Genomic DNA, 12,937 nt, shown 5'->3' on the forward strand with positions numbered 1-12,937 from the left:
TTTCTACCTGCAACCAAGTTTCTAGCTTTCTACCTGCAACCAAGTTTCTAGCTTTCTACCTGCAACCAAGTTTCTAGCTTTCTACCTGCAAGCTTTCTACCTGATTCTTTTCCTCCGTTTGTTTCAATCACGTGACTGTTTTCCGGACACCAGGGTCTCCCCCCCTCCCCCCCATAGCTGAGAGGGCGGTGCCAGGAAGAGGCCGCCTGCCATTGGTCCTCGCAAACAGAAGCCGAGCTCCGCTTCTCCCATGACGCGAGCGAAAGAGCGAGCTGATTGGCTGCCCTCATCTCCACACAAACACCCTCTCAACCGTTAAGAGAAGGGGAAAGTTCCTCCACCTCCCAAGGCACTCATTACGGCTTCCCGGGCTGCGCATTGTGGGAAGTGTAGTTCCTACCGCGCTCCAAGACAGCAGAGATCGGGCGGCGGGGGCATTTCCGAAAACTACATTTCCCGTCAGCGCCGCACGAGCGGGCTGCGCGCATGTGTTCCAGCGCTTCCGGCTCAAGCGAGAGGAACTAGCCAAGTGGCCGGGCGGGCGGTGATGGCATCCGGGTGCCGGATCGGCCCGTCCATCCTCAACAGCGACTTGGCGGCACTGGGCGCAGAATGCACTCGCATGTTGGACTGCGGGGCCGACTACCTGCACCTGGATGTAATGGACGGGTAACTCCGCCACGCTTGCCCCCTATCCGGCTGGGAGACCATAGAGGCGGGGAGGGAGCGGCGCGAGCAGCCGAGACTTCCGGTTTAAACAGGAAACCGCCGCCGTCTATTGCGTGCCGCTCTGTCCCGATCATCTGGTGATGGGATCCTCTTATTTCCGCATGCGGGGCAGACCCGCTGAGAAGTCTTAACCCTTTCCCTTCTCCAGCCTAGCATGACTGGTTTACTCCCCTCCCCATTCCTGCCTTGTCTTTATTGCATTATTAATTCGTGGATTGCAAGTTAAAAGTTTCAGGGTTTCCAGGGCTTTAAAATACGTTGGTGGGAATTATTCTCCTGTCCCTGGCTGCTTTGGAAAGGATTCCTCTCGACCCACTAATGCGCACATAGCCTGCCACTCATAGTGTGCTTTACTCCTACTTTACATCATCCTGGTCCAGTGACAATTTTGGTGACAGTCCCAGTTCAAAACTGGAAGCTCAGCGTTAGAGCCTCTAATTGGCATGCAAAGGACCCCGGGTTCAATCCCCCACATCTCCATTTAAAAGAACCAGTTGTGTTCTGCCCCTGAAGTGAATCTGTACTTGGCTAGGACAGAGTGGGCAAGGCACAAGCCAGGTTCAACAGTTCAACAATAGGTTTATTACTTAAGAGAATCAAGACCCTAACTCCCTAGGGTCTATCTAATTCAGAGTACTTGCTTGTCTTGAGCAGATTTGAAGCTGTAGACTGTGTCTTCTCTTGGCTGCTTTCAAGAAAGTCCACTGTGTCTTGCTTCCTTTTAGTTCTCTCAGTCTTTGTATGTTCTAACTACTGTTAAACTTAACTTGTGCTCTATGGACCACCATATACAACTATGTACATCACGAATATTCCAATCTCCAACTACCCTTGGCACCTCACTCTGACTGACTGGCTAAAGGAGCAGCAGTGGCGTAGGAGGTTAAGAGCTCATGTATCTAATCTGGAGGAACCGGGTGTGATTCCCAGCTCTGCTGCCTGAGCTGTGGAGGTTTATCTGGGGAATTCAGATTAGCCTGTACACTCCCACACACGCCAGCTGGGTGACCTGGGGCTAGTCACAGCTTTTCGGAGCTCTCTCAGCCCCACCTAGCTCACAGGGTGTTTGTTGTGAGGGGGGAACGGCAAGGAGATTGTAAGCCCCTTTGACTCTCCTGCAGGAGAGAAAGGGGGGATATAAATCCAAACTCCTACTCCTCCTAAAGCTAAAATGGAATTGCTGGGTAAAGAGGGAAACTGCTTATTAGGAAATGTCTTAAGGGGACAGGGACTAACTAAAATTCCCTCCCTTAGAAGACTTTACAATAAACTAAAACCATGCTAACTATGGGGAAACTAAAGCTTAATGGAGAAATAACAAAAGCCTCTGTGGGGGCATGACAAGTTGGTAAGCGATGGAAGAGGCCTCTGACCAAGACCCTGGAGAGCTGCTGCCGGTCTGAATCAGACAATACTGCTCTTGATGGACCAATGGTGTTCAGGGGCTAAGGCTCAGTGTTAGAACCTTTGGTTGGCATGCAGAAGGTCCCAAGGTTCAATCCCCCGCATCTCCAGTTAAAAAAAAACCCAATTAGTAAGTGAGAGGAAACGTTCTGGCCTTTAGAACTGCTGCCTTCTGAGTCAGACAATACTGCCCTGGATGGGACCAATGGTGTGAAGGAGCTGAGGCTCAGTGTTAGAGCTTCTGGTTGGCATGCGGGAAGTCCTGGGTTCGGTCCCTGAAAACTCCAGTTACTGACCTTGGAAGGCCTTTGCCCAAGACTTGGAGAACTGCTGCCAGTCTGACTGGAGTTACCTTGATGTTCTAGGGCAGTGATGACAAACCTATGGCACAGGTGCCAGAGGTGGTACTTGGAGCCCTCTCTGTGGGCACGCACACACAGAGTTCATCATGTGGGGGGCGGAAAATCACACACACCCCCGCACACACATCTAGACTGACCTGGGCCACTGAGCACAACATGCGCGCACTACAGTGAGCAGGGAGGACTCAGCTTGTGGGCCTGGTGCCTGTGCTGCCTCCCAGGTGGCTGCCTGGGTGGGGGCAGAGGAGGCAGAGATGCTAGAGAGGCACAGAGCGGTGCATGCAGGACTTACTGGAGGCTAGAGCAGGCTGGCCCCTGCTAAAACCTCAGCATTCAGGTTAAATTGCCGGGTTGGCACTTTGTGATAAATAAGTGGGGTTTGGGTTGCAATTTGGGCACTCAGTCTCAAAAAGGTTCGCCATCACTGTACTAGGGGGCTGATTCAACATAAAACAACTTCATGCATGTTCATGTGCTATGCCTGCCAAGGGTCAAACGGGCGAATGACCAAGCAACTAAAGGTTGTTAATTTGAATACCTTTCTTGCCATTGGGGACCCAAAGCAGCTGACATTGTTCACTTCTTCATTTTATCTTTCCAACAACTTTTCCTGTGTGAGTGTGTGACTGGCCCAAGGGGGCATCACAACAGTGTGTGAATTTTCCAGATCTTAGTCTGATGCTGTTACTACCACAACACGCTAGCAGGGCGAAGTTAAACGGATGTTTTTCACATTGCTTGTTGCGGGTGTTTTGCAATAGATCAGTTTGGGCTGCACTCTGTATCTGTGTCGAGTGTGACGTGCTGTACTTTTCAACAACAGGAAAATGTTGTGTAACCTTTGTGGGAGGAGCATGTGTTTCATCAGACGCAAAACTTCAGCTTCTGTTGAAGTTTGGGGAGGAAGCTAGAATTCTGTAATGTCAGCTTCTTACCCCATTGAAATCAATGTGGCAGCCTATACTCCAGCCCACAAACAAGCATGCAATATAATTAAGAAGAAGAGTTTGGATTTATATCCCCCCTTTCTCTCCTGTAGGAGTGGAGACTCAAAGGGGCTTACAATCTCCTTGCCCTTCCCCCCTCACAACAAACACCCTGTGAGGTAGGTGGGGCTGAGAGAGCTCCGAGAAGCTGTGACTAGCCCAAGGTCATCCAGCTGGCGTGTGTGGGAGTGTACAGGCTAATCTGAATTCCCCAGAGAAGCCTCCACAGCTCAGGCGGCAGAGCTGGGAATCAAACCCGGTTCCTCCAGATTAGATACACGAGCTCTTAACCTCCTACGCCACTGCCACTCCTCTTTGTTTACCCATTAGAATTTGGTATTCTTTGTTTCTGACCTGTGAGGCTCCTGGAAGGTCACAGCCACGTGTAAGAAGCAAAACCGAAAGCCGCGCTAGATTCTTAATCTGATTAACTCATCTCTGCCAACATGTCGAACAATTTTAGGCGTGTGTGTGTACAGAATTCTAAACGTGTATAATGTTCTCTTCCCAACTGGGTAGGCATTTCGTCCCAAACATCACATTTGGTCATCCTGTGGTTGAGAGCCTTCGGAAGCAGCTGGGGCAGGAACCCTTTTTCGGTAAGCTGCGCGCATTGAATTAAAAACGTGTTTCCTATTAAATGTGTGAATTTACCTCCCTAGTTGTAGACGCAGAGCTGGAATGGTCTGTTTTTGGCAGCCCACGTCTTTGCTTCAAGAGCTAAGTTCCTGCCACCACACATGTGGAAATAATTGTAGATGTTCCCCTCCCAACTGTCCACCCCCCGCTATCCGGCCCTCTGGTCAAGGTCAGCCTCTTGAGTGCTGCTCTCTATGCCTCCTGCTTTCAGAGGGAGACATGTGGCAACTAGAGATGGCACTTCCCGTGTAGCATACCTGGTGATTACTTTCTTTTAGGTGCCAGGTCAAAAGACATATTTTTACCAAGGTTTTTCATTAGGCGTTTTACCTTGTCAACTTTTAAACATGTGTTTATTTTACTCGTTCTATCTGAATGGTCTGCTTCCATTGAATGGATAGCTTTTATAAGAACATAAGAACAAGCCAGCTGGATCAGACCAGAGTCCATCTAGTCCAGCTCTCTGCTACTCGCAGTGGCCCACCAGGTGCCACTGGGAGCTCACATGCAGGACATGAAAGCAATGGCCTTCTGCGGCTGTTGCTCCCGAGCACCTGGACTGTTAAGGCATTTGCAATCTCAGATCAAGGAGGAGCAAGATTGGTAGCCATAAATTGACTTCTCCTCCATCAATCTGTCCAAGCCCCTTTTAAAGCTATCCAGGTTAGTGGCCATCACCACCTCCTGTGGCAGCATATTCCAAACACCAATCACACGTTGCGTGAAGAAGTGTTTCCTTTTATTCGTCCTAATTCTTCCCCCCAGCATTTTCAATGAATGCCCCCTGGTTCTATGCTGCATGTCCAGAGGCTTGTTTCTAGATTGTGGCTTCAGGTTTTAATTGTAAGGTACCTTGAGGAAGAAGAGGAGTTATTTTTGATACCCCGCTTTTCTCTTCTGTAAGAGAAAATCACCTTCCCCTACCCACAACAGCCACCTTGTGAGGTAGGTGAGGCTGAAAGAGTTCTGAGAGAACTGTGACTGCCCTGAGGTCGTCCCGCAGCCTTCATGCACAGGAGTGGCAAAGCAAATCCCCTTCACCAGATAAGAGTCTGCTGCTCATGTGGAGGAGTGAGGAATCAAACCCGGTTCCCCAGATTAGACTCCACTGCTGTTAATTATCACATCACGCTAATTCTGAGCAGGACGTGTATCCTACATAAATTTTTAAAAAATTAGAGCCCCCCCTTCCTTCATAAGCTCTGTTTTAAGCCTCTGATATAGTACAGATGACATGGAATAAACTTCAACACTGTTAAAGATGGTCCCGGAATATAGCTGAGCAGTAGCAGTTTTCTATGGTGGAATCAATTAAAATGATGAGCACTGACAAGGTGCCTGTGGGGGCCACAATGCCCACCAGTGTATTTCTTGATGCCCTGTTGATTCTTCCTCAAAGCAAAAAGCCAATCCTGGTGTGACAAACTGTGAGGGAAAAGGTAATTTAAAATGCAGATCTAAGAGAAGCATTGTTTACCTTCAGAGTGTTACACAAAAAGCCTAGGACCAGGGGAGCTACCTGATTGGCTTTGGCCTCTTGTTCTCTGATTGGACAAGTAACTATATGATGCAGAGTGTGGAGGAGGCTAACTCCCTGTCAGTACAATCTGAGAAGTTTTTTGGGCTTGAGCATTCCTGCTGTTAAGAACTGTCTTAACTGTGTAAAAACTAAACATCTCTGAGGGTATAGTTCTAACAAAGTACATGACATGAACTATTGTTATCAGCCTGAATGCTGGGTGTAAGCAATTATATACCGAGCAAGTATACTGGTGGGTTAGGTTTACTGGAAGAAGAGTTTGAAGTAGAGTTTGGATTTCTATCCCCCCCTTTCTCTCCTGCAGGAGACTCAAAGGGGCTTACAATCTCCTTGCCCTTCCCCCCTCACAACAAACACCCTGTGAGGTAGGTGGGGCTGAGAGAGCTCCAAGAAGCTGTGACTAGCCCAAGGTCACCTTAGCTGTCAGTGGTAAGGTCTGAATTCCCCAGATAAGCCTCCACAGCTCAGGCGGCAGAGCTGGGAATCAAACCCGGTTCCTCCAGATTAGATACATGAGCTCTTAACCTCCTCCGCCACTGCTGCTTGGAGGGCCAAGTGAATGGTCATATAAACCAGAATAAAAATATCTTCTAGGTAGAGAACAGCCCCAGTGTACCAGGGGGCTAGGGTATAGGAATTGGGTTTAAGTTTACCTCAGCGGAGAGTTTGTTTTATTTTTGAGGGTTTTTTCTAACAGGAGGCCTGAGTGAGGTACTGTGACTAAGTACCTAGTCTGTGTTAGGACCCTTTATGTAGATACTATAAGCCAGTACCATCTAGGATAAAGGAACTGTACAAACTAAGTAACCTCTCTGTAACCAACATCTAAGATGAAGTATAACTGAGTAATCTTAAGTGCTGTGCTGATGAAATAAAAAACTCTAAACCTCTGTGCCAAGCTGTTGTGTAAGTAGCATGTGTGTCTATCTTTCTTGCTTCCTGCTTTATTTGCCTCATCCATCCATCTCCAAGTTATTATTCCTCCCTTTCCCATCTCCTTTGTCTGTTAAATAAATGTGTTGCTGTTTAAGTTTACTTCCACTTCAATATATTTATTTTGAGTGCCTTAATGAGGGGAGTGCCTGGGAAAAGAAAATAATAGTCAACGGGCACCCCTCGCCTTCTGGGGTGTGTTACAGGGCTGAGGTAACGTGCTTTCTATCTTGCACTACCATCATTCTGTAGCACCTCAGTCCCTGAAGGGAAAAGGCAGGAAAAAGCTGCGTGAATGGATTCCCTGCCTGAAGAAGTATAGAAGATCTGGGGTGGGGGGTCCATCCCACTTAGCTTCATTGGAGTAAGATTTTCTTCATACAAAAAGCCATCGAAACAATCGAGCACATCCTCCTAGATTGCGAACTATATGCTTCATCTAGAAGACAATCTATAGACCCATATACTGAGAACTATGCCTATGCCTACTCATCAGACAAGGTCAAATCTTTCTATCTGCTTTGTGATCAGTCTCCTCAGAGATCCCTAGACGTTGCCAAATTCCTGGCGCTGGCTCAACAGATTCGCCGCAGATTTTAGTTTATTTATTTATTTATTTATTGTTTTAACTGCTGGAAATGTCTGAACCTCCTTATTTTAACTTGATTCTCCTCAACCTCTCTGTTGTATTTTAAACTCATGCCAATAAAGGGTTGATGATGATGATTTTCTTCAGAAACCAGGAAGAGTTATATCGCTGTTTGTGGGGTCGCTCATCAGAAGCTGGTGTCTCCATTGTAGGAGGAAGATTGGCACCCCCTCCCGTTTTGTACAACCTCTCAGTGTTTTGTGCTTGGGCTGAGGCCCCAGAAGGCGTCTGTCCCATTAGCCAAGCTGATGCTTCAGACTGGAGCCTTCTGTGCTCCAGTATGTGAATGCCCTCCTGAAGTGGAGAAAAAAAAATCAATGTGCTGCCTTTCATTTTCAACTTGGTTCTTTCCAGATATGCACATGATGGTTGCCAAGCCGGAACAGTGGGTGAAACCAATGGCCGTGGCGGGTGCAAACCAGTATACCTTTCACATAGAAGCTACGGAAAATCCAGGCGCCCTTATCAAAGATATCAGAGAAAATGGAATGAAGGTGAGAGGCGGTTGGAATGAGCGCTGCATCCTGCCGGACAGCTCTCTAGAGTTACTGTTTGTCAAAGGAAGTTGGATAAATACACTCAAATTGCAAAAACTTGAACAGCCTTTATGGTTGGAACAGACTGAGATTCTTTAATTGCAAGGTGTAAACAGGGACCACAGAGGTCAGGGGGAGGGGTGGTTATTCAGTCTGTTCGGAACTCCTGATATGGAGCCAGAAATGCTATTTTTGCCCATTGTCATTAACTTAATGTAAAAAAATCACTTTCAAATGTTACTTTGCACATATTAATTAGAATATACACCAGTATTAGTTGTCTTTGTTGGCGGTGTGGGCCACCTTGGAATAGTTCTTAACATGTGGTGAGAATAAAGCAGTGGTGAAGAACTCGGCACACAAGCGAAATCTGATTTTGTTTAGCTCAGTTAAGTTCTGGCCCTAGATCAGAGCTTGCTAATTTCCCTCTGGGGAATTTTGAAAGATTTCTTTCCAAGCAAGTAACATGGATGCATTTATATTGTCAACTGTGGCTAAGATATAGATCAGTGATGGTGAACCTTTTTGAGACCGAGTGTCCAAATTGCAACCCAAACCCCACTTATTTATCGCAAAGTGCCAACCCGGCAATTTAACCTGAATGCTGAGGTTTTAGTTTAGAAAAAAACCGGTTGGCTCCCTCTTCTTCTGCCCCACCCACTCGAGCAGGGGCCAGTCTGCTCTAGCCTTCAGCCAGTCCCATGTTCACCACTCTGTGCCTCTCTAGCATCTCTGCCTCCTCTGCACCCCCCACCCCCCCGGAGGCAGCAGCCACCCAGAGCACAGGCACCAGTCCCACCAGCTGAGTCCTCCCTGCTCACCGCGGTGTGCGTCTGTCATGCTCAGTGGCCCAGGCCAATCTAGATGTGTGTGTGTGTGGGGGGTGATTTTCTGCCCCCACATGAGGAACTCTGTGCGCGCGTACCCACAGAGAGGGCTCCGAGTGCCACCTCTGGCACCCGTGCCATAGGTTCACCATCACTGATATAGATCGTGGCAAGCGGACAAATATGACGAAAGTTTTAATTCACAACTGTGAACAATTGGCTAAATAAGATTGTGTCTTTAGCAGACGTAGTTACATTATTTGAATATATTTGGCTGAGGGACAAATAATTGCATTGTTTCCGTATGAAAGAGAAATCTTATCTCCGTGTAAATATTTGTACCTTTCAATCTTGCTTTTTTACTTTCCTACGTGGTAATGGCTTGTTTCTAGTAGATTGTTTAGAAGGAAGCAGGGCAGGGTAGCGGATATTTCTCAGACGGAAAAGGACAAGGCTCTGCTGGTTGAATACTTTAGATCTACAGGAATGTTGTTGTTGTTTTTTAATGGGACACTAGTGATTCCTGAGTGTTATAGCTTGAGCGCTTGTCTGACGGGCAGTTTTCTCTGCTTCAGCTGAGCGAGCACAATTGTGGTTGTAGGAATATGTTTGGGAAAAGGACAAGGTGCCTTTCTACTAGAGCATTCTTCCAGCTGTTGTGGAAATGTGGAGGGTATAGAAGCCATGGCAGTTCTCAGCCCACTTCATCCACATACGCAGATGGGAGAGCCGTTTCAGCAAAAGTACCCGGTCTTCTGTTGTCCAGATGAAATGCGTGGAACGAGGGATCTGATCTCTGTGATCAGTGCTCCGAAGGTTAAAGCCCGAGTGTTACCCAAAATGGTAGAAAACACACCTATGAGTATTACTTGGGCTATTGGAGAGCCAGCGTGGTATAGTGATTAAGAGTGGTGGACTCTAATCTGTAGAACCAGGTTTGTTTTCTCCATTCCTCCACGTGAGCGGAAAGCTCTAATCTGGTGAACTGGATTTGTTTCCCCACTCCTCCACGTGAAGTATGCTAGGTGACCCCTGGGCCGGTCCCAGTTGTCTCAGAACTCTCTCAGGGCCCCCCTGCCTCACAGGAAGACTGTTGTATTGATAACTAGGACAAAGAGGCTTAGACATCTTCTACTCTAGAGCTGTGGCTATGCTAAACTCCGCGGCTTCGTGTGTGTTTGGGGCTGTGAAGGGATGGGTGGAGGAAGGGGAAAGTGAGGATGGGGTATGAGTCTGAATTTGTGTGCATCGAGGAATGCTGCTGTAAATTTCGTTGTTCGTGCACAATGACAATAAATGCTTATGCTTAAGAGGAAGGGAAGGAGTTTGTAACCCCCTTTGAGTCCTCTTACAGGAGAGAAAGATGGGTGTAAATCCAAAACTCACTCTCTTCTCCCTACTGAACGATCTTCCGCTACATTGGTGCTTTCCTCGTCTCAAAAGCTTGCCATAATTTGGTGAAAACCACTCTGACGATTCGTGTGCTTTTGTTCACTTTTTCAAGGCAGAGTTAATGCTTCACAAGGTGGACGGTCTCATGACTCAATAATTTGTTTGTTCCTCTTCCGTAGGTTGGTTTGGGTATCAAACCCGGCACGACAGTAGAATATTTAGCACCCTGGGCCAACCAGATAGACATGGCTTTAGTTATGACAGTGGAACCTGGCTTCGGGGGACAGAAATTCATGGAAGATATGATGCCGAAGGTACGCTTGATGTATTTTGATTATTGTAGGTAATGTGAGTGTGTGGGGGGGGGGGGGGGCGATTGGTAAGGCAATGAGTATTACTTGCTGTTAAATTCTATTTCAGAATGTTGCTGTACTAAAATTTGATTTTGCTGTTGCACTCATGAAAGGAGAACCTCTACGGTGCCTCTCATATCTGGTACTTACTTTTTTTTTGGCGCTGACTAGGTTAACTGGCTGAGAACCCAGTTCCCTTCTCTGGATATCGAAGTGGACGGTGGAGTTGGGCCAGACACCATTCACAAATGTGCTGAGGTAAAAAGCAACTTGTGCCAAGGTCTCACGTTCAAGGTGCGAAACCCCGTTTGACTGGTACAGCAAACAGAAATGGGAGTCTTGTGAAATCCCGAGGCCTTCTAGTCTGTCTGCAGCATGGACTGTGCACTTGTGTAAACTTGCTCATTCCCTCTGCTTGTCGCTGCCAAAGGGGACTGTGGTTCATGAAATGAAACACTTTCACCTGGGAAATTTTGATCCTCCCAAATCTGTTAGTCTTTGAAATGCTAGAGGGCTTCTTTTGAGAGCCAGCCTGGTATGGTGGTTAAGAGCAGTGGACTCTTATCTGGAGAACTGGGTTTGATGCCCCACTCCTCCCGTAAGTGGCAGACTCTTATCTGGTGAACTGGATTTGTTTCCCCACTTCTACACTTGAAGCCCATTGGACTGTCTCAGGCCCACCTGCCTCACAAGGTGTCCGTTGTAGGGAGAGGAAGGGAAAGGAGTTTGTAAGCCGCTTTCAGACTCTGTTAAGGGAGACAGGGTATAAATCCAAAATCATCATCTTGTTTTTGTGTTAGAGTTGAAACTTTAGTTTTGTGAGGGGGTCTAAGAATTGTGGCTTAGGGGTCTCAGAATTGTCTCACTCTGTCTTAGTGGGCCAGATTTTAATGTACATAGGTTTAGAAGAAGAAGAGAAGAGTTTGGATTTATATCCCCCCTTTCTCTCCTGCAGGAGACTCAAAGGGGCTTACAATCTCCTTGCCCTTCCCTCCTCACAACAAACACCCTGTGAGGTAGGTGGGGCTGAGAGAGCTCCAAGAAGCTGTGACTAGCCCCAGGTCACCCAGCTGGCGTGTGTGGGAGTGTACAGGCTAATCTGAATTCCCCAGATAAGCCTCCACAGCTCAGGCGGCAGAGCTGGGAATCAAACCCGGTTCCTCCAGATTAGATACATGAGCTCTTAACCTCCTACGCCACTGCTGCTCCTAGGGAGAGGAAGGGAAAGGAGTTTGTAAGCCGCTTTCAGACTCTGTTAAGGGAGAAAGACAGGGTACAAATCCAAAATCATCTTCTTGTTTTTGTGTTAGAGTCTAAGAATTGTGACTTAGGGGTCTCAGAATTGTCTCTGTCTTAGTGGGCCAGACTTTAATGTACATATGTTTAGGACATCAAGTGTTTGAATCAAGTTTGTGGTGCAGGGCATTTTGAGTAGTACATGCTTTAGAGTAGCCCTGAAATCCTTGCCTCGCCGTTTGAAACACCCAAGTGTGTTTGAAATAACCAAAGTGTGAATTTTGCCCGCGGAGTTGTTTCGGCATCCTCTGTTGACAGCTACTCTGCCAGCAAAGCGGAAATGAACGCATTTCATATTAAAACTCTCAGCACACTCGCCTCCTTGTTTGAGTAATCTTTTAGGATGACTGACATGTAATATCAAGTCCTGTCCTCTTTTCAGGCAGGGGCCAATATGATTGTGTCCGGCAGCGCCGTCATGAAGAGCGATGATCCCCGAGCTGTCATTAACCTCCTTCGGAACGTGTGTTGCGAAGCTGCGCAGAAGCGTTCTCTTGACCGATGAAACCAGCTTGCCACAACTGCGACCAAATGCTGCTTTTGTGTGTGTGGGGTGGGCGGGCTACCGAATCGCATTGCTGCTCAGAGGAGACTGCGGCACTTAAAGAGCCATTCCTCCACTGCAGAGGAGACTGCTGCAGGACACCAAATTTGCTCCCGCAGCTGGGGAGAATCCCATCACTCGACTGCCAAAGGCAAACTTTGTAAGACGTACCGACGATTAAATCTCAGCATTCCTTTTCGAGAAAAAAGAAAAGAAACCCTTCTTAACGATGTGAAAATAAATGTTTGAAACAGCAGAGCGTTGATTGATTGCGAGAAGTTTTGAGGTCTGGTTCTTTTGAAGTTTCTGAATTTAAGGTCACGTGAAGAAGTGGGGAGACATTTTCTCCCTTAGACTGATGATGGAAACGGAAAACCATTAATGGCATTAAAATTACAAATCTGTGGAATCTTTTGTAAGCCCTAATGTTTTGGGCCCCAAGTTGGTCAATGTTCCGTTTCTTAAAACGGGAAGGTACGCTGGGTAGAATTGTTTCAGTACGGTGAATCTGTCAGCAGAAGTTAGTTGCACGCGCAAATGCCGCTTTTAAAAATTCCGTATTTCCAATCAGTGGCTCTTATGCATAAGCATAAGCATTTTATTGTCATTGTGCACGCACAACGAAATTTACAGCAGCATTCCTCGATGCACACAATTTCAGACTCATACCCCATCCTCACTTTCCCCTTCCTCCACCCATCCCTACACAGCCCCAAACACATCAACACGAAGCCGCGGAGTTCAGCA

The 12,937-nt window shown here is 47.3% G+C and overlaps 1 protein-coding gene across 4 annotated transcripts; it reads left to right on the plus strand.

Moving 5' to 3' along the window:
* The first annotated feature begins 472 nt into the window (after positions 1–472).
* On the plus strand, positions 473–12,446 carry RPE (ribulose-5-phosphate-3-epimerase). 4 transcript variants are annotated; one of them, XM_048485121.1, is made up of 6 exons: positions 473–669; positions 4,001–4,080; positions 7,597–7,736; positions 10,177–10,311; positions 10,522–10,644; positions 12,029–12,446. In XM_048485121.1, exons 1-6 carry the CDS (start codon positions 548–550, stop codon positions 12,149–12,151), a joined length of 723 nt encoding a protein of 240 aa, XP_048341078.1. In that variant the 5' UTR covers positions 473–547; the 3' UTR covers positions 12,152–12,446. The 4 variants fall into 4 exon arrangements, with proteins under 4 accessions (XP_048341078.1, XP_048341079.1, XP_048341080.1 ...); XM_048485122.1 differs by having other exon boundaries at positions 478–669; positions 10,522–10,608; XM_048485123.1 differs by having other exon boundaries at positions 501–658.
* Positions 12,447–12,937: the final 491 nt, after the last annotated feature.

This window comes from Sphaerodactylus townsendi, linkage group LG02 (genome assembly GCF_021028975.2).
Source record: "Sphaerodactylus townsendi isolate TG3544 linkage group LG02, MPM_Stown_v2.3, whole genome shotgun sequence".
NCBI classification, from domain to species: Eukaryota; Metazoa; Chordata; class Lepidosauria; order Squamata; family Sphaerodactylidae; genus Sphaerodactylus; species Sphaerodactylus townsendi.

Excerpts from the sequence above, each read along its gene's own strand:
- RPE (XM_048485121.1), top strand. The coding sequence starts at position 548 with ATGGCATCCGGGTGCCGGATCGGCCCGTCCATCCTCAACAGCGACTTG. Across the intron at positions 670-4,000 it reads CACCTGGATGTAATGGACGG|GCATTTCGTCCCAAACATCA; the intron begins GTAACTCCGCCA and ends CCAACTGGGTAG. Across the intron at positions 4,081-7,596 it reads GGGGCAGGAACCCTTTTTCG|ATATGCACATGATGGTTGCC; the intron begins GTAAGCTGCGCG and ends GGTTCTTTCCAG.